This window comes from Pocillopora verrucosa, chromosome 11 (genome assembly GCF_036669915.1).
Source record: "Pocillopora verrucosa isolate sample1 chromosome 11, ASM3666991v2, whole genome shotgun sequence".
NCBI classification, from domain to species: domain Eukaryota; kingdom Metazoa; phylum Cnidaria; class Anthozoa; order Scleractinia; family Pocilloporidae; genus Pocillopora; species Pocillopora verrucosa.
The window spans coordinates 15,007,969-15,029,889 of record NC_089322.1 but is presented as its reverse complement, the minus strand read 5'-3'; the positions used below and the strand labels follow the sequence as shown (position 1 = coordinate 15,029,889).

The following is a 21,921-nucleotide window of genomic DNA, read 5'->3' as shown; positions in this document are numbered from 1 at the left end:
GTCAATCTCTGTTCCTCTCCACCCCCTCCCCCTGGGGCTGGCTTTTCAAAATTTAAATAGATGTAAGTTTCGTCTGTGATGGTCTGTCTGTTTATCAGATTGGACTGATTCATTTAAATACCTAAATAAACGAGTGCTAATCTGTCCCGTTAGGTCTAGATTTTGGCCAACCTCATTCGTTTGTTATTACTATCGTCCACATTGCTTTTACCCCTGTAGAATGGCACTGAAGACTGGTCCTCACTGGGAAGAAATATAAAGAAAATGTTTATCGCCATATTCAGAACAAGCCCTTTAACCTTATTCAACCATGCAAATGTGATAGGCTCACACGAAATAGACATTAGCCTTATTCGTAAACTTCCAACACCTGCTACAAATTCAATAACTCAGCAAGGGGCTTGTATTGAATTTTTTGAAATTAAATTTACATTTACATTTTCACTGTGTAATCTGATCTAACCAAAGTTATTTACTGATATTGAATCTATCTTGACAGCTTAATTAACCCACACATCTCTTCTATTCGTAATATGCACCTCAAAAAACTTAATACTCTTTTGCTCTGACTTCTAAAAAAAGAATCTCTTCAACAAATACAAGCGCACGAAGTAAGGTGCAATGTGTCATAGCAAACGCGTGGCAAGAAATCAGCGGAAATAATCATAATTTGATAAAAAATTTAAACAGAGGCAAATTAAAGGGGCTGCCTGAGGGACAAAATTCGTTTCCCTAGCAACTTCCGCAAGGGAATACGTTGGAACACGCAGTGACTATAGTAGAGAGATAAGTAAACGCTCTTGTCACAATTGGCTAAAAAAGGAAATAGGGCGCTGGAAGACTGCTTATTCCAAAATTTCTAGCATTTTTCTCTTGCATGCTTAATAGACGGATGTTAGGTAGCTCGTTCATTCATTGTCTCAGCTGGTAGTAGAGCTCAGGTGGTGTGGTGATCTATCTAGTTTTATTCGCTCGAGGTAAGTCTCGATATCATCCATGCAACTGTGGTTATGCTTAATTAATCGCGCAAACAAGTATGTGAGACGTTGAACATTTTGGGCTTACTGTGATTTTAGTGAACTTTGCTTTGAGTTAAAGATCCCTTTTGCCGTTATTGAGCTTAAAGAGAATAAAACACGCCCTACGATAATCTATTAACACAGCTTTTTATCCAGACCCATTAATGCTTGCTCATATGATGAGATTCTTATAAAAAGATCATGGTAGAGATAAGTTATGAATAAAAAACTCTCGTGTCTTTTCCACCTCTTTTCATGCAATGAACTTCCTGCAGAGTAGCTTAACGGTTTAAGTTTGTTTGTCTTCGTAATCAAAAAATTACCAAGGGTCGATTTAAGGCTTTGTGCTTCAATTTAACCTGTCTGAATCGTATAAATCCGCACTGCCAGTTTTTTTTTTAATTTGACGTTCAAATAGAACCAAATCAGCTGACTGGTAAAGTTATTCGACATAGCAGAGTCGATTTGGGCTTCAATTGAAAAAGATTTATTATGAGTGTCTATTCGGTCAAAAGCTCTTTTACAGCTTGCAGGGACCGCTCTCTTCGATCAAAAATGCAAGAGCCCAAAGTATCCACGGAACCTATTTTCATTGGTTACTTTTTTACCAATAAGAGCATGGATCTGAAATGACATTGCCGTTTGGCACGAGATCTATCCTGTGTCAAAGATATTGAACCCGGCCATTCAGACCTCGTTACAGAGCATACATCAGTAAAAGAGCTCCACAAATGCTAAACCATTTGAGGAGGCACTTGATTTGTTTACGATAACTGACATCAGTTTAAATTTAGAGTTAAAGTTTTTCAACCCTTTTAAACTTTGACTTTGGTGCCTAAGATTTTAGTGCCATTGCTGTAGGATTGATCTGTAGAATACGGTGACGTGGTAACAGGAAGGAACAAGAACCCCTGATTCGAACTGATCTACTCTTAGCAAGTGCAGGTCAAGCACAGGCCTCTTTTGAACAAGTTTCAACACGAATAAAGGAAACAGATTCCAGTTTTGTGCAAATACATGACATAGATTTTGCCAAACCGATTCTACGCCGCATGTATGATCTTTTTTTTTTAAGATAACCGAGAATTTTGAGTAGCATTGAAGGTTTAATCGTGATTTATAATAAACATCATCTTCTAAAGTCCGGTATGCACGGCGTTTCAGATGGCAATTAACAGATTAAAAAGTATAGATAGATATCTATTAAACATTTCATAAAATTCAAGTGATTGAAGAACTTTTTAACATTAGAGCTATTATGATTATAACAATGAATTTCAAACAATTAAATTTCAGAATGCAAAATTAGATAATGATATATTGAACAAATATGTTCAAATTTATCAACTTTTAATGCTTGGCTTTGCTTTTCATATCCTTGAGTTGCCAACATTATATCACCAGGTTGAGCAGCAGGGTCAAAATTGGCTCCAAAACACTTTTGATTGAATTTCTGACAATTTTTTACAAACATTTTTCTTTATTATTGTTCAGTTTAGCCCTCAGCTCTCTTCGACTATTCTTTTTTTATCACTCTTTGGTTTATAGAAATGCAGAGAGTGAGTTTTATGGCTCTGAAAAGAATTTCCAACGGCTTAGCAGGGTAAAAAATCTCTTGCTATTTATCCAGACTGATCAAAGTTTCTGAAATCAAATGGTCACGTATCATTTCAATTGTCTGAAACCAGCTTTAACAGTTTCGCTGTCTAGTTCAAATTTAACTAACTTTGGTTCGACGCTATATTTTTTTAAGAAATCGTGCGCTGTTTTCGTGAAAGAGCTAATTCCTAAAAGTGAGTTCCTAAAAGTGCATTTTAATTCATTCAAAGATGGATAACAATCATACTTCAGATTTATGACAGTTGTCTTGTGTAATGTGATGTGCCACAAATATTTTGGCAAACAGTATTAATTCTGCACCCTCGGGATTTGAAAATGTTACAGCTTTGTTCCTTTAAGAAAAGCAAAATCGAATTCTATCGAAGAACATTTCTCTCTCTAACATGGAATTAACTTACATTTGTCATTCAAGGCTCCGCTTGAGGGCTCTGTTTACTTAGTTCTTACAATTTCACAAATACCTTGTCTTCTTCAGCAACTAATAACAATCGTCAAATGGGTGCGATAACTCGAGATTTTAATCTATGAATGCGAAATGTTGAATTTCAGTGGCAGGCAATTGCGAGGACGTTTATTTCAAAACTAAAAGATTGGTGAATTCAACCGAATTCATTCAAGCTTAAACGATGTCCAGCATTAGTTCCAGTATGGTGTTCGAGGCAGAGTATTTAATATTCTTAGACCACTTAAATAGCTTTCAATCTCGGTCTATTCTAAACAGGATGTAAAAAATTGCATTTGGCTTCGAAAGTTATGCTGAATGTTTGCTTTGCACTGAAGTTACACTTCATAAGTCTATTGAATTAAGGGACTTTTGTTCTGATTATCAACTGAAACGAGGTCATTCAAGTTAACCTCAGGACAACCACAAAGCTAAAGAATTTGCTTTCAATGGAGCTAAACCTGCACGCGAAAGACTTCATTTGTTTCGATACCAATTGCCAGTTGCTAATGTGCTCCCAACCTATTTCAGACGAAAGATAAATCAGTTAAAAGGGTCTTGGCATATGTTCTGTTGCGTTGCGTTTAAAACCACTTACTGTCATGTTGCGAGGAAGTCATGCGGAGCGCTTACACATTGCTGAAAGGCTGATGCATCCACTATGATCTCACTCGGAATGCAACCTTGTGACTTGACATTAAAAAACGCATGTTTTTTTGGCTATTTTTAAAAAGACGACATCATCTTTAAAAACCGGAAGAAAGTGAACTTGTCAATCAAAGGAAAGCAATACCAGATTTAAAATTCTCGACTAAGTGAATCTCAAAGAAGGTCAGATTGTATAATATCTTAATCGAAACCTTCAGTCCACTGGGTTTTTTTTTGCACCTTTCCCACGACACTAAATGAATATGTTTAAGTTTAAATGCAAATGCTCTCAGCTGTCTATCGTGATTAAGAGACAACAGAAGTCTGTAAACTTTACTTTTCACAGAGCTTAAACTTTCCCAAGCGCTTAATACAAAATAATACAAACAAGAATGCTAAATGTTATATGAATTCCACATTTAATACTGTTTGTCTTTCTCTATTATATCTTTCTGAAGCCCGTTCAAACTTTTGTCAGATAGCGGTATAATTTTTAGTCAAGTTAATTAACCTGATGAGGCATTTACATCAAAGTTTAAACATAAATAAATTAGAGAAATTATACAACCTTCAATTTGACCCTAAAAAAATTACATGTCATACATGCGTGACGGAGGTCTGTGCAGACAGTCGGCTGCGCTATGCAACGTATTTCTTCCCAATAACCGCTTTTCTACCGTTTATTTCGGTTAGCAAAGGGTTTACATCTAAATTTCTCAGATTTAACTTTTCTTGGAATTCAAGAAGACAGCGATAGACTCAACTGGTTGAAATTATTTCGGAATTACCGTCGAGAATCGAGTGACGACCGTAAGCCGAAGTTATTTTATCCCGGCGATTACAAAAAGTAAGTGGTGCAGAATTTCGCAGCCGGTGTAGGTAAGCAACTTTGCGTACTAGAAGTATGTGCAGTTAGATAATTTCACCCGGTTGATGGCTCTACATGCAATGTATTGTAACCTGTAGTGCATTTAACTTTGTTATTACACGTAATAGTTTTCAAGGATCGAGCGAAGTTCAATTAATGATCTCAGCGATATCTCGACTGATCGCATTGAGTTCTAACTTAATTTTAAGGTTTTTTCTATCAATGTAACTGTTTTACAGGTTTGCAATATCAACCTCTCTGCGGAGTTTTAAAGTTTTCGTTGCCTGAGGGGTCATCGGACAGGCCTATACGTGTTCCTAAAGCGAAAGCCGCAAATCCTAACCAAGTTTAATTGCGTCCTGCGACCACCCGTAAATTATATTCTGATTGTTTCTTCGCATAACAAAAATTATGTTACTCGTTGAAAGACCGGTCGAAAGTGAAGAGGGAAAGACAAACTCAACATTACGTCAATGGTCTCCGTGTAATTACTAGGTGTGATCAGGAACAATATTTAATAAGGTCGTGGGAGCATGAGACTGGTGACATCACTGACAGCGATCTTTTCGATCAAAGAATTCGCTGATACTTTCTTCCACCGAGTTCTGACTTTCTCAGGGAATTCCTTCAACAAATAAAATGTTATCATTTCTGTGTGCATTTACAGAACTGCTACCTTTTTTCCTTTTCAAAATGCATCCGAACTGGCAACGACGTGCAGCAATGGAATCAATTTACATATAACACTTTTGACTATTTTGGGTAATCTGTTATTGTCTTTTGAATTAGATATAAATAATTGCTATTCAAACTCAATACTACAGCTTATAATTACTAGATTTTATTGCTATCCTTATGGGTTGCAAGAAGAAAAGAATCTGACATTGATTTCGGTCTATTGCAATGATCGTTCGTAGTTAGCTGTAAACTTCCGGTTTTGCGTTCGGATTTTCAGCAGTCTAAACCCCGCTTCCACAAAAACGCGTAAGTTTCCATAATTTGTGACTTTGTATTTCATTTCTGCTAAGCCTAAAAACAGCAAAAATACAAAATACCTAGTATTAAACAATATTATATCCTCAAATAATTGTTTTAAAAGAAAAATTAAGATTAAAATGTGCAATCGCATCGCTGAAACACATTCCATTATTCATGCTCAAACCATCGGAATTTTATTAGACTGTGCGTCTGCATTTAATGCACAAGATGAAACAGATTTGAGCGCACTATTGCAAACCAGTTATCTATGCTGTAGAGCAGAGCCCTCAATTTTCCAAAATTGAGTAAGGCTATTAGCTTTAACAATTAAACGTGAAGACAAATTTAAAGGGATTTTAGTAATATCAGGTTGTTGGAATTTTAGACTGGTCAACAAAGAATCAATGTAAATTGAGAACAAAGATTATATTTTTCAGAAGTCCATTGGCATAGTTTCTATTGTTTTCGTTTGATGAAGGATTACGCCTATGAATTACTTTAGACCCAGACATGATCTAAGCTTCATTCTTGGACTAGCTTTGAAATACGGTATCCGGTATTCTCTGGGAAACCGAATACTGTATAAAAGTTCTGCCCACAAGCTTTCATTCGAGTGGTCACACGCTACCCCACAGTACAGTGCGATAGTTTAAAGAAACTCTCCTGCTAAGAAGGTATTCTGAGATAAATTAAAGCACTTTTCGGGGGAACTTTGGCCGGACTACATCAAGCAGTTTACAATTTTTGAAGGACGTTTTGCGAGTGCCCCCACTTTCGGAATGAAGGCCAGACCTCAACACCAAAAACTGCGTTCCCTACTCTTTGCAAGAGGTGCGTGGTGTTATCCGCAGATGGATACAAAAAATTCAATTTGAAAAACGTAGCAAGACAGTTCCATATGAAAGAAGTGCTCAGTAGTTAGTTACTTAGTCTTGCTCTTGCGTCTACGCCCACAAGTCCTCAACCACAGTGGAACGCAATCGATTTCTATCGTTTTCCCGTCTGTATTCTGTCGGTCAAGCTGCTCCCATGTCCAGCTTCTGTATCTCATTCCCCTTCAAGTTTCCCTTCGAGCAGCGCTAGCTCAGCAGCTCTCATCTGATTTTTCACACTCAGGTCGTTTCGTTTGTCAAACACGAGGATCGTATGTAGACTCTAAAATTCTAGTCACCGTCCACACCCCAAGCTCTGCATGAGAGACCTTAAATTTCCATAGCTTTTGTTGAAGTTGGTCAAATCCTAAAGTTTTATCTAGAAATTCACATGAAAATTACCATACCGAGCATCATTAACATTACCACAGGGAAGTATTATTCAGTAGCTTCCATATCGATGCTGACACACGAGGGTGTCTTCACAGCCTCAGACGAGTTAGAACCTCGATCGAGCTCCTTGACAGGATGGTAAACAGTGCCAGACGGTAGAAAACTGCTCAGTAGCTTTCGCTCGAATACAAAATTAAAAGTAAGTCAATTAAGAATAAGCTATCACTTGTAAGGTTTTCTTTTATTGGCTTAAAAGTTAACTAGAATCACCTTGAACAGCTGCCAGTGAAAGTGAAACTTTTGCATGAAGTTACTGCTCAGCTGTATGATTTTACATGATTGACAAGCATCTTTTTTTTTAGCTCCAGACGTTGGAGTAAGATATGCCATGAAGCTTCAGGTTCGTAGAATTCCGACGTATAACATGTAGTTCTATGTCGAAGAAGTATCTGAAAGCTTTTAGGGGAATTGTGGCAAGTTTCACTACCTACAAACCTCTTAATGGCGTTTACAAGCAGAGAGCGAACTAATCGATGACCGACCATGTTCAAATTCCAATTTCGTCTCGCAGAGTGAATGCACATTGCTGACCCAGATGACTCAAAATAATTATATGACAATAATAGTAAAAACAAGTGAATTGTGGTCATTTCCATGTCCGAAATAGAACCGTTTCTTTAAAAATTCGTCTGAATTCGAAAACTATAAAACTAGACTTTCAACCAACCTTGGGCTCGTGCCAGACACAAGACATACCGACAGCCTTCAATAAAAACAATTTCACCAATTTTAATGATTATTGGTAGAGGTATTTTACGCTACCATTTTAATTAAAGTGCATTCGAACCGCAAAAATGATCGGGTTGTTTCTTGAAGACATCATGGATCATGGATTATGGATCATGGATCATAGAATAGGTATTTTAACCACAGAAATATTTTGATTGATTGGTATGTTTTCGATGGAATAAAATGACGGAGCGCATGATACCGAAATTTGTACGCGGAAGTAGGATATAGCCACAGTAGACGATAAAAATGACTTACGAAGCAAGATTAAGGTTAACTACTGAGAAAAAGATATTGTTGTCTGGTTCGTAACCAATTAGAAATGTTTTTCACCGTCGGAATCAACACAGTAGCTTGTCCAGGCAAGTTTCAACTTTGACTTTCATGGAGTATGCGTCTTTTCATACAATGTGACGTTCATTCATTAACGAAGAATCGTTCACAGAAATAAATGCACTGTTGAGAAAATGCACGTCACTTTGAGATTATGCTCGTAAACATCCAAGCAGTTTCGAAACTAGCTTGGGTGATGTCTTGGCAATTTCCCCAAACGAATCCAACATGTTTGTATGTTAGCCAAAGTATATTTACCGCTTTGACTATGTTCTGAGAACCGTAGTTCCGTTTCCAAAATAAATTTTATGAAAATTAGTCCTGTTCTCACTGTAACATATCATCTACTGCAGACTATCGAACATGATATTAATTAGCAAGGGGTTTCGATTCTTCATTAAGGATCGGGCTTAAAATCACACGTCAACCATTGTGATTCGAATCTTAAAGGCTGCTTTCAGCCCAGAGGGATTTTCCCTTTCTCGGTAAACAGGAACTTCGTGCTTCTGAAGCGCCCAAGTGGAACAACATCTTAAAAATAAATCTATTGTAATTATAACCTACGGCTCATTTTTCAATAATCAGCTATTGGATGAAACAGTTTATTATCAGGCTGAAGTCTAGGTACGTTCTGTCAAAAAAAGTTTCGATCTTATTACTATGGCTTTATAACTGACACTGTGACTCAAATGCAAGTTATGTTTATGTTACGCTCTCTTTTTTCGAATCTTCTCGGAAGGATCTCGAAATAACTGCATAAATTTGTTTGACTCGTCAGGAGACATCTAGTAAGTAAAATATGTATGATTCCTTCTATTAACTCATTCATCTCATTCATTGGCCAACTTTTAGCACAATCTAAAGAAAAAAATACCGCCATGAAATCCATTCAAAAACATTCCTGTGAAAAGTGTGCTTCATCCAGGCTTCATCTCTTGGTTTCATAATGAAAACCTAAATAGCTTTATTATGCACAGAAAAACTTAAACTGTAAAGAGTTTATTGTTACTTTTTGGTTTTGGTTTAATTGCTTAAATACCTCTACACGGAGATATTGACGGCTTCTAGTTAGAGAGCGTTTGATATTACTACGTTGTTTGACTGGCATCAGAGAGACTTGTGTCAGAAAATCCTTACATGATGTTATGAAATTGAGACGAACTTATCAAAAGCGTCTCGTTGCGAAAGCGATAAGTTTCATCTGCTCTGTTTTATTCTTCATGGTGGGCGTTTGCTAAGTCAGGTATGAGTTATTATATTTTTGGGCAATGTTAACGTCATAGAGTGTTACATTTACTTAGAGGGATACACCAGAGTGGTGTTTTACAGATAAAAACCAAAGCGGTAAACTTAAGTCAAGAGAAAAACGGGGGTAGTCCTAAGATGGCGAAGAACGCAATAAGTAATTAAAAATTTCAAACTTGAAAGGTCCTTTAAATTTCGAGGCATGAACCGTGAATGTGAGTAATTGGCTGATAAGACAATAGTTTCAACAACATCGGGACTATAATTTCTCTTTCTCGCACAAGCACGTTTACTCGGTGATATCATGAAAGGTTTCACGCAAATTTTACCGATAAAGAAGGGAAAATGTAAGATGCTTTGAAGTAGTCAATCAATCAACCAATTATCGAAAGTCGACAACGCGGTCAAGTTTTGATGCTCTTTCGAATTTTTTATCGGTTTGCAACGTCAATGGATTTAAGATGCATGAAATGAATTTGGACAATAAAGACAGAGATGACTACCCACATCAAATAGCTCTGCTATTTTCAACCATAGTGCTGAAACAGCCTTTTAAGAATGAAAAGTTCGCTTCCTGATTTTGATGTTATTTAGTTATTCTGAAATATTGGAACAGGAACAACTGATGACGTGAAAACGTTTCGTGAACGCGGAAGATAAAACATTCGGCGATACAAAATGCCTTGGTTACCGAAAGATGAAGACGGCGTCAATTATTTTTCTCAAATTTATCATAAACATCGAATAGTTTTCTAGGGCACGAAAATTGTAAATATTATCCTATTCAGCCTTCCATCGATCATTTGACGAATACCGTAATTCTGCATAGATGGAGGTTGACGAAACAGTACTAGGAAGATTAATTGATGAGTAATTTTCAGCCAATTTCCTCCAAGCTGGAAAAAAGCAAGTATAGTAGTTGGGGGTGGGAGCGCAGTTTCAAAAAAGCTGCGCGCCAACCACAAACCACTATTCTACTGGGAGACGTTCGATGTAACCATGTCACGCCAACACGAAACGTGCTCAAAAAATGGCTATAGTATAACGAAAGGGAAAGAATTCCGAGAAAATATTTTTTTTAATATTCGATAACCATACTATGAAAACATTTCTCGGAATTCTTACATATTATTGGCGCATTTTGTGTTGGGGTGACATGGTCACATCGAACATGTTTCCTCAATATATTTAAACAACTTTATGAGCGCATTTTGTGTCGGCATGACATGATTACATCGTCTCCCAGTAGAATAGTAGCTGGGTGGTTGGAGCGCAGTTTTTTTGAAACTGCGCTCCCACCCACAACTACTATAATACTAAAGCAGAAAGTCCTATCGTCCTCTTGATCCGTTTATAATGCAATTTGGCGTTACCGTGGCAACCTTTTGCATGAACCCTTACGAGTGTCACATTTTTTTCTAAGAGCTACAGACAAACAGCTACCATCCCTGTTTACCAATGGTTTCAGTGATCATGTTTACCAAACGTTGTCTTTATTCGATTCTAGTCTTTTGAGGTCACACTTCTGCTTCTTCGTATTCTTCAATGGCTACCATGGCAACTTTCCCTCCTGTACATCATGCACATGAAAATCTGTCCATCTGCCCTGTACCAAGTGATATCCTCGATAATGACTTACAGCACTTGTGGAGCCTAGTGAGTCCTTATCCTTTAAATTTTGAAGAAGAATTTCCCACTGGTCCCTTGGATTTGTCCATTTTGTCTGATATACCGGACGAAAATGGCAGCCTTGTTGATTCATTATATAACCCGCAGACAGATCTCGGTGCGCAAGTTGGAGTGAATACTTTCCAAACGCCTCCTACACCAGAACCTGAGCCGGATTTCGTACAAAAATTTTCCCCTGCGATTCAAGCAATAGTCAGTCAACCACAGCAAATGCCATCTCATGACCTAAATATTTTGAATGAAGGAAATTTTAATAGCAAAGAGAGAGAGCCAACACCTCCCATGGAGATTCAACATGGAGAACCCAGAGGTTTGTCAGATGGTTCTAAGAAAAAAATTTTTGCTATGACTATGTTAAATCCTTTAACCCTTAGAATTGAGCAAGTCGTAAGTACTCTTAACAAGTTCAATTAACTATCCAGGAAATAGAATTGAAAAAGTCATTCGCTAGAGAGTGTCTTCTCGATGCTCGATGGTGGATGAAATTTCGAATTTTCGAATAAATGGACAAAGAGGAAAGGAAGAAATAACTACTTGTCGGATTTGATAAATAAAAGGCAAAACTGGACCGTGCCCTGTCAGGCCTCGCAGGCATAGATCACTTTTTTCAAAGCGCACAGTATATGCTGTAGTTCATATAACCAAAACAGATATGTTTCCGTTCATCGAGGTAATGAAACATCTTTGTCACTTAGAGCGCTACTTTGTCTGGTTTTTTCAGATTCGACAGTAAGTGAGAGGAAGGAAAACAACGAGTTGGAACATAAGAAAAATCTTCTTCCAAAAGTCGATCAAAAGCCTGAAATAAAAACTGGTAAGTAAAAAGCTAAAAAAAAGGCAGGGCATTCGTTTTTCTTCCCATACTCAGTCTCTCCAAAAGCAGCATGCCCATCCCAAGTTTAAAAACAAACGACTATTATAATAATTTTCATTGCCAATTCCGTTACAATTGTCCCTGCTGTGGTCATTATCACTGGATATTGGAAACTGCATAGCTAATCCAATTCCATAAGCCAAAGGCATTGCAATTGTCTTCGCCTTTGGCAATGCCTTTGCCACTCCAAATTTCCTATTATTATTGTTATTACCATTGCCAATGCCACAGCCATCGCTATCGACATTGCCATTGCCATTAAAGCTACCATTGCAGCTGCCATTGCGATAGTTCCCATTGCCATTTTCATTGCCACTAGCCACTATCACTATCACTGTCACTTCCACTGCCACTACCAGTACTACTGTCATTGTCACTTCCACTGCCACTTCCCACTGCGGCTGCTGCTGCCATTTTCATTGGCATTGCAATACCCACTTCGGTTGCCACTGCCATTGTTATTGCTATTGCCATTACCAATGATATATTCATCATTTGTCATTGCTTTTGGTTGTCTTTCTCATCTCGTCGTTTACGCTACCATAACCGTTATCGTTACATGATCACTGGTAGTTCTTTCGTCGTTATCATTATTTGTATTTTCATTCGCTCAAGTCCTTGACTATTCATTACCTTATCTTTTAGAAGAAGAGGAAGAAGAAGATAACGGAGAAGATGACCGTCCAGCTCGTCGCTGCCATACCCGGTACGCTCTTCGCAATATCATTGGAGGTTCATCCAACAAACAATGCCGACCCACAGGTATATAAGTTCACATCAACCTAAACCCAGATGTATTTTTTATATTCTTATGATGATGCTCAGAAAACTCGCAAGTCATCCAGAGATAGCTTACAAACCAATAAATTTGATAAATGGTGGATATGTATTATCATCGGTACCAGTTAGTAAAAATGTTCGGGGAAGGGACACGCTCAGATAATGTTCTTGAAAATTAAAGCACAGGCCATCCTGTTTTCGTGTTTGCATAAATCAAAACCACTAACATGTTGTGCTCAACTGAGGTTGCATTCAGTTTGTGACACCCCAGCATTTTAAACCACCTTCGTGTTTAAGAGAAAAAATTACAGACACATCTCGGTCCTGGAATACGATGAAATCTTCTGATTTGGTTGGCAACATCCAAAAACGACGACAGGTAAAGAAAATCCGCCTCCACTAGCGTCCTCCTTCCTCCAACCATTGGGGGGCCTATAAATTCACAAGAAGGCAACTCTTTCTCGGTAATTTCCAAATCCGTAGCTCTATGTCCGTAGCTCTATGATTAAATGGAAACCGTTTTAGTTCAGAAAGGTTCTCGAGTTAGTTTTTGATGGGATGAAAAACTTAAAACATAACGCAGGCTTCAAACATAAGTCACAAGAGCGCTTCCCAAATGAGTGTCCCTACACCAGAGGCAAAATAGTCGCAACGGCTGGTCAAAATAAAGGAAAATGCTTCTACGAGCCTGAATTCGTCTAACTAACTTCAGCATTAAGTTTTTTTCAAATGATGAAACCTTCCTTTCCTTTTTTTTTTTTTATTTTTTCATTTTTAGTTCGGAAAACAGTTGTCCTGTGGAAGTTTCTTGAAGAGCTTCTTGATAAAGGTGAAGAAAACTGTGTGAGTTGGGTCTCAAAGGAAGAGGGAACTTTTAAATTCGTCGACTCCAAATTGGCTGCAAAACTCTGGGGCCAACGAAAGAACAAACGTAATATGACTTACGAAAAGCTGAGTCGGGCTTTACGATATTACTACGACCGACGAATTATGTTTCACGAAGAGGGACAGAAGCTTATCTACAGGTTTGGAGAGGTTGTTATGAAGAACAGAAGACCAAGCACTGAGGAATCTTCTTCACCGATTGTCAACGAAACAATGTAAGCCTCTGCGGGGGTTAGAGACTTTGATCACGGTTTGTTAATCATGTGATCATTTTTTAACTCGAATTACGCGAATTTTGGTAACGATTGCATCTTATTGGCTAATCTTGTCGTACGTGGATGGGAGTTTCACGTCGATTTTTTGCTTTTTTAAAATGCAAGAGGGAGACGAAAAGTAACAAGTTGATTGTTTCAAAGATTGATTGATTGAGATTGATAATTAACTGACTGAATGAAGGTTACATGATGCAATACTGATTGGATGGTTAATTGATTGATTGATTGATTGATTGATGGGTTGATTGATGGATGGACGGATTGATGGTTTTGTCATGTTACAATTCTACACTTAATGGGAAGGAATAGATCATGGAATTCCACAATCCCCCAGAAAATCTTCTAATAGGAAAAACAGCAAAGCATGACGTTTTCTAAAGATTTTAATAACTTTTTTCTGGTTTTCCGTTTAACTCCCATGACTGGCCATAGCATAATATCTCGATGATTGAAAGTTTAATTGTTTGCCTCACGAAATAAAAGTAAGGGTAGTCAATCGTGTATTGATCGAGACTTTCTGATCAGGCAAGTGTTGGGAATAGAAAACAAAATATTAATTAGGAGGTTATCAGTTGATCCAATCGCAATATCTCTTAACTAACATCATAAGAATTGTATCGCAGGTACAAGGGAGAATTATTTACTGAGATTTTGGGGGTGAAAGATGAATTGAGAATAGATCGTCAAAGATGGAGAAAATTCGTCTGATTGTGAGCCACGAGCCTGAAAAACTTTAAGCCGCATTTTTTTTAACGCACTCAAAAGTGCGATGTATATTCCTTTAAAAATGATTGAGCACATGCAAGCCCCCCATCCTTCCTAGTATCTGAAATTGTAACCGTATTCGGGAATATTTCAAATAAATCGGGGTTGTTATAATAAGGTATTCCAAAAGAAAAAATGATTTATTAGGTTTTAAACTTTTTGTAATTTAAATGAGTATGTTTGAAAAATTGATCACTGATCTACTTGATATGCAAGATTTTTATATCAGAAGTAAACGATATTTGTTTCAATTTTGTCATGAAAACTTTTTGTAAAGTAAATCCTTAAATACAGATATGATTCTGTGATGACCTTACTGCTGTGCAGTAATTTTTCATCAAACCTCAATGACACACGCAGGACGTGATCAAACATGTTTTTAAGTAGTTAAAGATTTTATCTTAGTAAATGCTTTCTTAGTGGTAAGCGCTGTAATCGTTAAAGTAATAAAAGTTTAGCAAATGCACATCATTTCTTGATATACCTCCTTTGTTCGCGTGTTGTAATGCAGAGCGTTGGGGAGGGGAGGGCGTAGATCCTGTTTATGGAAATTAAGGGGGAAGGGGGGGAGCGGCTGTATGACACCCAATGATGCTGCTTAAGGCAGATGTGTCTTTCCCACGAATTGGGGAGACTGGAATAAAATTAACGAAGTTATTCGGTTTTTGTCCTTTATAAAATTTGACCGCGCGTAAAATTTCCTAGATAGCCGCCTCTTCGCGAGAAGGTCTACACTTACAAAGGTGATGAATTCTGTTTCCTGCTTACTTGAAGTAAGATGGACAGCGCTGATACCGAAAACTGGAAATTTGATTAAGATGCTCTTAACTGAGATCATAAAGAGGTTAATTTGCCTGTAACTGTTGATTTCACGTGAGATAATCGTAAAAGAGAGAAGACAGCTCCGTTTACGTTCTCTTCTAAGAAAATCACTAGAGGGTCTGAAAGGGCTTAACCGACTAGCGACAAGGGGCGAAAAATATAACTGACTACTAACAAAACGCAAAAAATGGAAAACCGATTAGCACCAAGAAAATACCAACCGACAACGGACATGTTCCAACATTATCGACGGCTACTGTATAGGAGGTAGCCAATTTAAATTTAAGTTTCAGTTTATCAAAGAAACTTGCTTTATTTTAAGCTCATTTTTGGAACAGTACTCAGTCTTCGAGCCCACGAATTACCTAAGGAATATGAACAATTAACTTGCATTTTTAATCATTGACTGAAATTTACTGGCAACGGACAAGGAGCGAAAATTTTTACCAACTACAGTCAAAGTAATTAAAAGTTGTTACCGACAAACAACAAGAGAACCCCCCCATTCAGACCGTCTCTCTGGTGACGTGCGATTGAGTGAAATAGCCATTATCCTCTCCTGTTATAAAACTCACAGAGGGAGCTTGCTGGTTGTTTGAATTTTTTTACTTTGTAAATTTGATCATCGTAAGGAGTAGTAAAAACACGATGATGAGTGCTCGCTAAAATGCATGTATTCGTACTGTTATGTGAATGCAAATGATGCCTGTCTTTGAAAATGGTACTCCTCTGGAGTCTTCCCCTAACTGAAAGTGGTATATGGAAAAAAAAATGTATGGCTTAAAAAGGCATGGCAGCACCTGATTATTACAAAGATTGTAATCCACAGGTAGCGTATATTCTAGCTTGATTTACTGCACAGTGGAACTATCTCTCTTCTAGTTTACTGTATCCTTATTTAGCAACTGATCCATAGAATTAGTGTTCGTTGACTTTTGTAATGTACTGATCCCATGTTCAAGCTGAAATGATTTTACATCTACGCGCCAGAGTCCCTGAACAAGACATTATTACCCCTAAGATCTGTTTTGGAGTACAACTGTCAGGTTTTCCATTTCGCACTACCAGCCTACTTATCAGATGCCATAGAACGGGTTCAGAATCGTGTTCTGGCAATCATCTACCCCAACATCGACTACGCGGACAGCTTGGACCTCAGTGGAATTTTAAAGCTAAGCGACAGGCGTTTAAATGCATGTGACAAACTTTTCAATAACATTTTTACTACACCCAGTCACAACCTTGGACATCTTCTACCTGAACGACACATTCCAAGATACAATCTTAAACAGACTTTGTTCCCCCAAGAGCAAAGACCTGTAGATTTACGAACACCTTTATACCGTCTTCAGTTGGAGTTTACAACGAATCCTGATATATTAATTATGAACTATATTTTCTAATAGACTTATATATATATATAGATATAATGCCCTTTTTTATGACACATATTTAGATCACATAGATTAAATCCAACTTTGTAATTCACGTTTTCAATATTATTCAATTTATATATTTATTAATTTTATTTAAAATTATTATTTTGTGTACACACAATTCAGCCCTCCAGCTACGAGTTGCACTTTTTTTCAATAACCAAACAAACAGTACATCTTAGTTAATTTGCATTCGAAACTGACTGTTACACGCGGAGCTCAAATCTTGCCAGTCATAATTAGGTGATAAGCCTAAACTGGAATGGAATGTTTTGTATTGCTCTCTTTCCTAGGAGTCATCGACGACTGCGAAGAGGAAGTGGAAACTAACATTCGAAACTACTGCTGCCTCAAAGAAAATTCCTAGTCACTACAAGCTGTTCATGAGTGATCCAGAGTGCATAAGGTATTTAGATATGAAGCAAAGCTGGAAGATAAGGTAAGCAATAACGACTCTAGTTTCTAAGCGTGTGCAGCTAAGAGAATGGGATTAACCAATTCCTTATTTGATTTATGATCAGAGCTCGTTCCTTCCCCGATATATCAAAGCAAAACTGGGAGAATGGGATTAACCGATGTTTTTCATTTGATTTATGATCAGAGCTCAATACTTCCCCGATATATCAGATAGGATGGGACCCGTCAGATAAATTAAAACAGTGACGTGCTTACGCTGCCGATCGATTTAGTTTTTCTTTTTCGCATTTTAGTACACAATTAACACAATCGAATCTAAATAAACTGCAGTATTTGCTTGCGAGAGTCCAGCGATACTCTAATACACACTGTGATTCATGTGGAAGCACTTTTTCTGAAGATATTACGGTTAGTTTTCATTTCTTTCATGATGGTCGATATGCGTTCGTTTAAATTGTACTTACTCGGCGGTGAATGAAAAAATGAAAACCTAATGAATACTAACATAATTCTCCTTATGCATTTAATTGAAGTTGCTATGGTTTAATTATGAAAGGTCTACAAAGCACAGTTGGCGACTGGCGTGTTCAAATGAGGCAATAAGTTATAACTGAGCTCTTCATTGTAAAAAGCTGTGCGCCGCTCTTTGTTATTCCCAGGGGAAATCGCTAGAAAATATATTAGTCAAAAGATCGCATTGAATTCTTGGCCGAAAAGAAAAAAATTGTCAGTGGCGAATTAGTTTATATCTTTCCTTGGCGTTTTTACGAAAACTGTAAGATCGACATACATGAAGAAAAAAATTCTATATTGATAATTGTTCAATTGAATCTTCAAATTGCGCACCATTTTATTGGAGAGAAATGAAAGAAATCACATCAATATGGAAATACCCTTTGTCTTCCGCTTATGAGTTCCGTGGAAGAGAGATTTTTTCCTTCGATTTATCTTTTTTGGAAAATGAAGTAGCAGACAAGCTTGGTCGGTACAGTAAGATTGGGTAATTGTTTTCAAAAGGGCAACGACAACGGTAGAAATTATCAAGCAGATTATGTATATTTTCTTCTGAGATTAATCAATCTTTACCACCAATCTGCCAGTCCAATGCATAGGACGCAAAACGCAAATGCGTACTTCCGCTTTCAGACCATCCGAAAAAATAAATGGAACGGTGCGTCATTGCCAAGATTCGAAAATGAAACTCAGCGTTTTTCTTCTTTGCGCCTGTTATTCATTTGTAAGGATTATCACACGCGGCATGTATTTTCAAGCGTCAAAGAACTAGGAAGGTCTGAGGAAAGACAATAGTTTCCCAAAATGGCTGGCAGTATTGTCGATGTCAGACAAGGTGTGCGCGATGACGGTAACTGACGCAAAGATAAAAAAGGCGTTACCACCTCAAAAAAAAAAAACTAACCGGAGTTTGTTGCAAAAGGAGGTTAGATCAAGTAGTTACGTCAACACAGTCATTTCCTAAATCTGGTCTCCAAATAGAAATATCCAGAACTAGAACAGATAAGAACAGAGAGAATCAACAGCGGTTAGCCTATTCTTATTTCAGACTATCATTGTTTCTCTCGTTTTTTTGTTTCCTCCTTGTCCTGAACAATCGACGAATCGAAACTGAAAATTTGCGTTTGTTAGCATGGTTGAATGCCGTCGTGTTAAATTTCCCGCAATTACAGATCATAGAAAGAATTCTAGAGGACACATCTGTAAAATGCTACTGAGATTTTGACTAAAATTATCCATGGATGACCAGCAATCCAAATTTCAGCAATCCAAGCACTTTCTGTTTTTTGTTTGTTTTTTTTTTTTTCATCTTCGTTTCTTTACCTTTCTACCCACACTGTGTGATAACTAATCTTTATTTTTTCGCTGACGTTAGGTTAAAATCATTCGTGTTTACTTTCGAAGGATATTGCATTTCATTTTGATAAACAGGAAGCGTCTCGAATCGAACTATCATATAAGAGCTAATTATGTATTGTGATTCGTACGTCAAATTTTTCATAAATTTTTTGATGCTATAATGAATTATGTAAATAATATTTAACAGTTATTTGAAAAGCAAATTAAATCCGGTAAGACTTCATGATAAAAAATTAAGCTAAATAGGCGGAGGAAATTTCTAAAAGAAAGACATTTCTCAAATAATTACAGCCGTCATTCTAAAGATTATCAAGTGTAGGGCTCTTGGTTTAGTATATAAGAAAAAAGCTTGCATAACCACTTCGTCAGGAGTTACAGTATCACCTTCACCTCCTACACAGGTGTCCAATTATTTATGAATTCTCCTCGTCTACAAATCCTGATAACGACGCACTTCCGTTTGCCTTTTTCTTTTCTTTTTTTTTAATTCACTTTCTCACGGCTATGATGAGCAACGAATGCGAGCTTCGTCGGATCGCGACGAATATTAGACCATAAAAACTCTCGGTCACAACATCTTTTCGATTAATTCTGGGGCGAGAGAATAATTTTAACGGCACCAAAAACAGCCTAAAGTTTTCTCTTGTTGATGCGTGTCTCACTTTTCCATGGATGTGAGACCTTGAAAAAAATTGACAGAAAAATTGTCTTGTCGCTAGCGGTGGACAAAACAACCTAAGAAAGAACGGAAGTCTGAAAATAAACAAATGATTAACTAAGGCTTGATTTCCACCACCGTTTCGGGAAATGACTTCATTCCTCCCGGGAAAGGACTTCAGGGGACGGCCGCGGCCTAAATGACCATAGTGAATTTGAATTCCTCAGTACGTGGGCATATTTCCCGAGGGGCCGCCGGTTATTCAGCTCAACTCAGTAATAAGCAGAACGTAAACAGGAAGGCGATTCAGCAGAGCCGGGATCGAAACCAAAAAGCCAAGACTGAATTGAGCTTAACGATCTGACTTTTTCGCTGAGAAACCCTCTATCACTGGTTCCTATTCTTTCAAAGTCTCAAATGTAATTCTCCGAAAACCGTAGTCCACAAAAAGGCAAAGTCGAACCGAGCGATTTGCCTTTTCCGCCGAAAACCGCTCTCTCACGGTTGCCTTTGTACCCTCTCTATCTGAAATCTAATACCTCTATCTGAAGGTCACACTTTCTTTCTTTTGTGTGGGTTGTGTTATGAATTTGGAGTTGAATGCAAACAATATCAAACAGGTGACAATTACCTTGATTTTCATCACCTGTCTTTTCAGGCATTGTGTGGACAATTTATATAGCGATTACGAGCAGGAGTTACAAGGTTTTTGAAGGGCTGTACTCTGTACTCGACAAAAAAAAAAAATTAAAAATTAAATATTTTTCATTTTATTTACTGAAACATTAATCAATTATTTTCGATTTGTTTGCTTACAGCATGGCAACAGAAACACAAAAATTTTCGATTTCCAGGATTAAAATTAGTTTAGTTTTTAAGCAGAAACACGAAAGAAATCTAAAATAGTGACCAGAAATCTGATTAAAGGCCAATTACCGGAAAGGAAAAACGCTTATGCTCGATTACTCCCTAGAATGTTTCTGCTCTCCGTTAAATAAGAACCTAAAATGGAGTTTCTACCGCAGATGGAAGAACAAAGATTACGTGGTTGTTTTAACTTCCGTCGCTTTTATCGACGGAGGCTTGATTTTCCCCGCCGTCTTGGGAACAGATTTCATTCCTCAAGAGAAAAGACTTTAGGGGACGGGCGCGGGCCAAGTTACCATAGTGAATATGAATTCTTAAGTACATATGCGTATTTCCTGAAAGGCCGCCAGTTATTCAGCTCGACTGACAAGCAGAGCGTATCGAATTCGTAAATCGAAAGGCGATTCATCAGAGCCGGGATCGAAAACCGGACTCAAAAAGCTAAGAATTGAGCTTAACGATCTGACTTTTTCGCTGAGAAACCCTCTACCACTGGTTCCTATTCTTTCAAAGAGTCTGAAATGTAATTCTCCGAAAAAAGGGGTCAACAAAAAGGCAAAGTCGAGCCGAAAACTGCTCTATTACGGGTGCTTTTGCACTGTCTCAATCTTAAATCTAATTCTTCTATCAGAGGGTCACACTATTCATTTCATGTGGGTTGTGTTAGGAATTTGGAGTTGAATGCAAACAATATCAAACAGTTGACGGCTGTCTTGATTTTCATCACCTGTCTGTTCAGACATTGTGAGGAAAATTTACATAGCGATCACATGAAGGGTGACAGGGTTCTCGAAGGGCTGTACTGAAACATTAATCAATAATTTTCGATTTCTTTGTTGACAACATTGCAACAGAAACACGATAATTTTCGATTTTTCCTTTTTAAGTAATGTTTCAATGTTCAGTTTAGACGAAGTACCTCTTAAGCGATTGGATAAAAGATTTTGAACCAGTTGTTGACAACCAGTTGACTTCTTTCCACGACCGCCTCCCCTGTGAAATATAATTCTGCAAAAAAGATCCATCGGCGATATTACTGTGATCGGAGGCTGCTCCAATTTGAAAGGTATATAGCGGTATGTGCGGCACCAAATTTTAAAGTTTTTTTTTTTTTTAACGCGCTTTATTCCAAGGGTAAACTACTTCCACTGTAATCGCTAACCAAAGTCTACGAGACAGAACGCCTACGCGGCCTTTCTGTTCCGCACGCCGACTTGTAAAAACAAGAAAATATATGGGTCTAAGCGGTGAAAATGTTTCGTACAAAGCTTAATTTGAAAGTATTTTTGATCAGAAGTATAGTTTTTTTTCTCCATTTTGATCTCGAATCGTTCACTCTTTTGCGCATTCCAGGGTCTACCCTTTGAAATTTCA

General features: G+C 37.6%; 2 protein-coding genes across 8 annotated transcripts in view; both read left to right on the top strand.

The window, feature by feature from the left end:
* Positions 1-816: 816 nt before the first annotated feature.
* LOC131789912 (ETS-related transcription factor Elf-1) lies at positions 817-14,293 on the top strand. Of its 7 annotated transcripts, XM_066174139.1 has the most exons (6): positions 8,527-8,586; positions 8,699-8,750; positions 10,715-11,206; positions 11,618-11,710; positions 12,416-12,532; positions 13,329-14,293. In XM_066174139.1, the coding sequence occupies exons 3-6, from the start codon at positions 10,753-10,755 to the stop codon at positions 13,652-13,654; spliced, it is 990 nt and encodes a 329-aa protein (XP_066030236.1). In that variant the 5' UTR covers positions 8,527-8,586; positions 8,699-8,750; positions 10,715-10,752; the 3' UTR covers positions 13,655-14,293. The 7 variants fall into 7 exon arrangements, with proteins under 7 accessions (XP_066030238.1, XP_058963082.2, XP_058963080.2 ...); XM_066174141.1 differs by lacking the exons at positions 8,527-8,586; positions 8,699-8,750 and adding an exon at positions 817-977 and having other exon boundaries at positions 12,419-12,532; XM_059107099.2 differs by lacking the exons at positions 8,527-8,586; positions 8,699-8,750 and adding an exon at positions 817-977.
* A 7,253-nt stretch (positions 14,294-21,546) lies between these two features.
* The window catches only part of LOC131789901 (protocadherin Fat 4), a 30,062-nt gene continuing 29,687 nt past the window's right edge, over positions 21,547-21,921 (top strand). The window contains exon 1 of the mRNA XM_059107083.2: positions 21,547-21,613. The gene's annotated coding sequence lies outside the window, so the exon portion shown is untranslated. The remainder of the gene's footprint in view (positions 21,614-21,921) is intronic.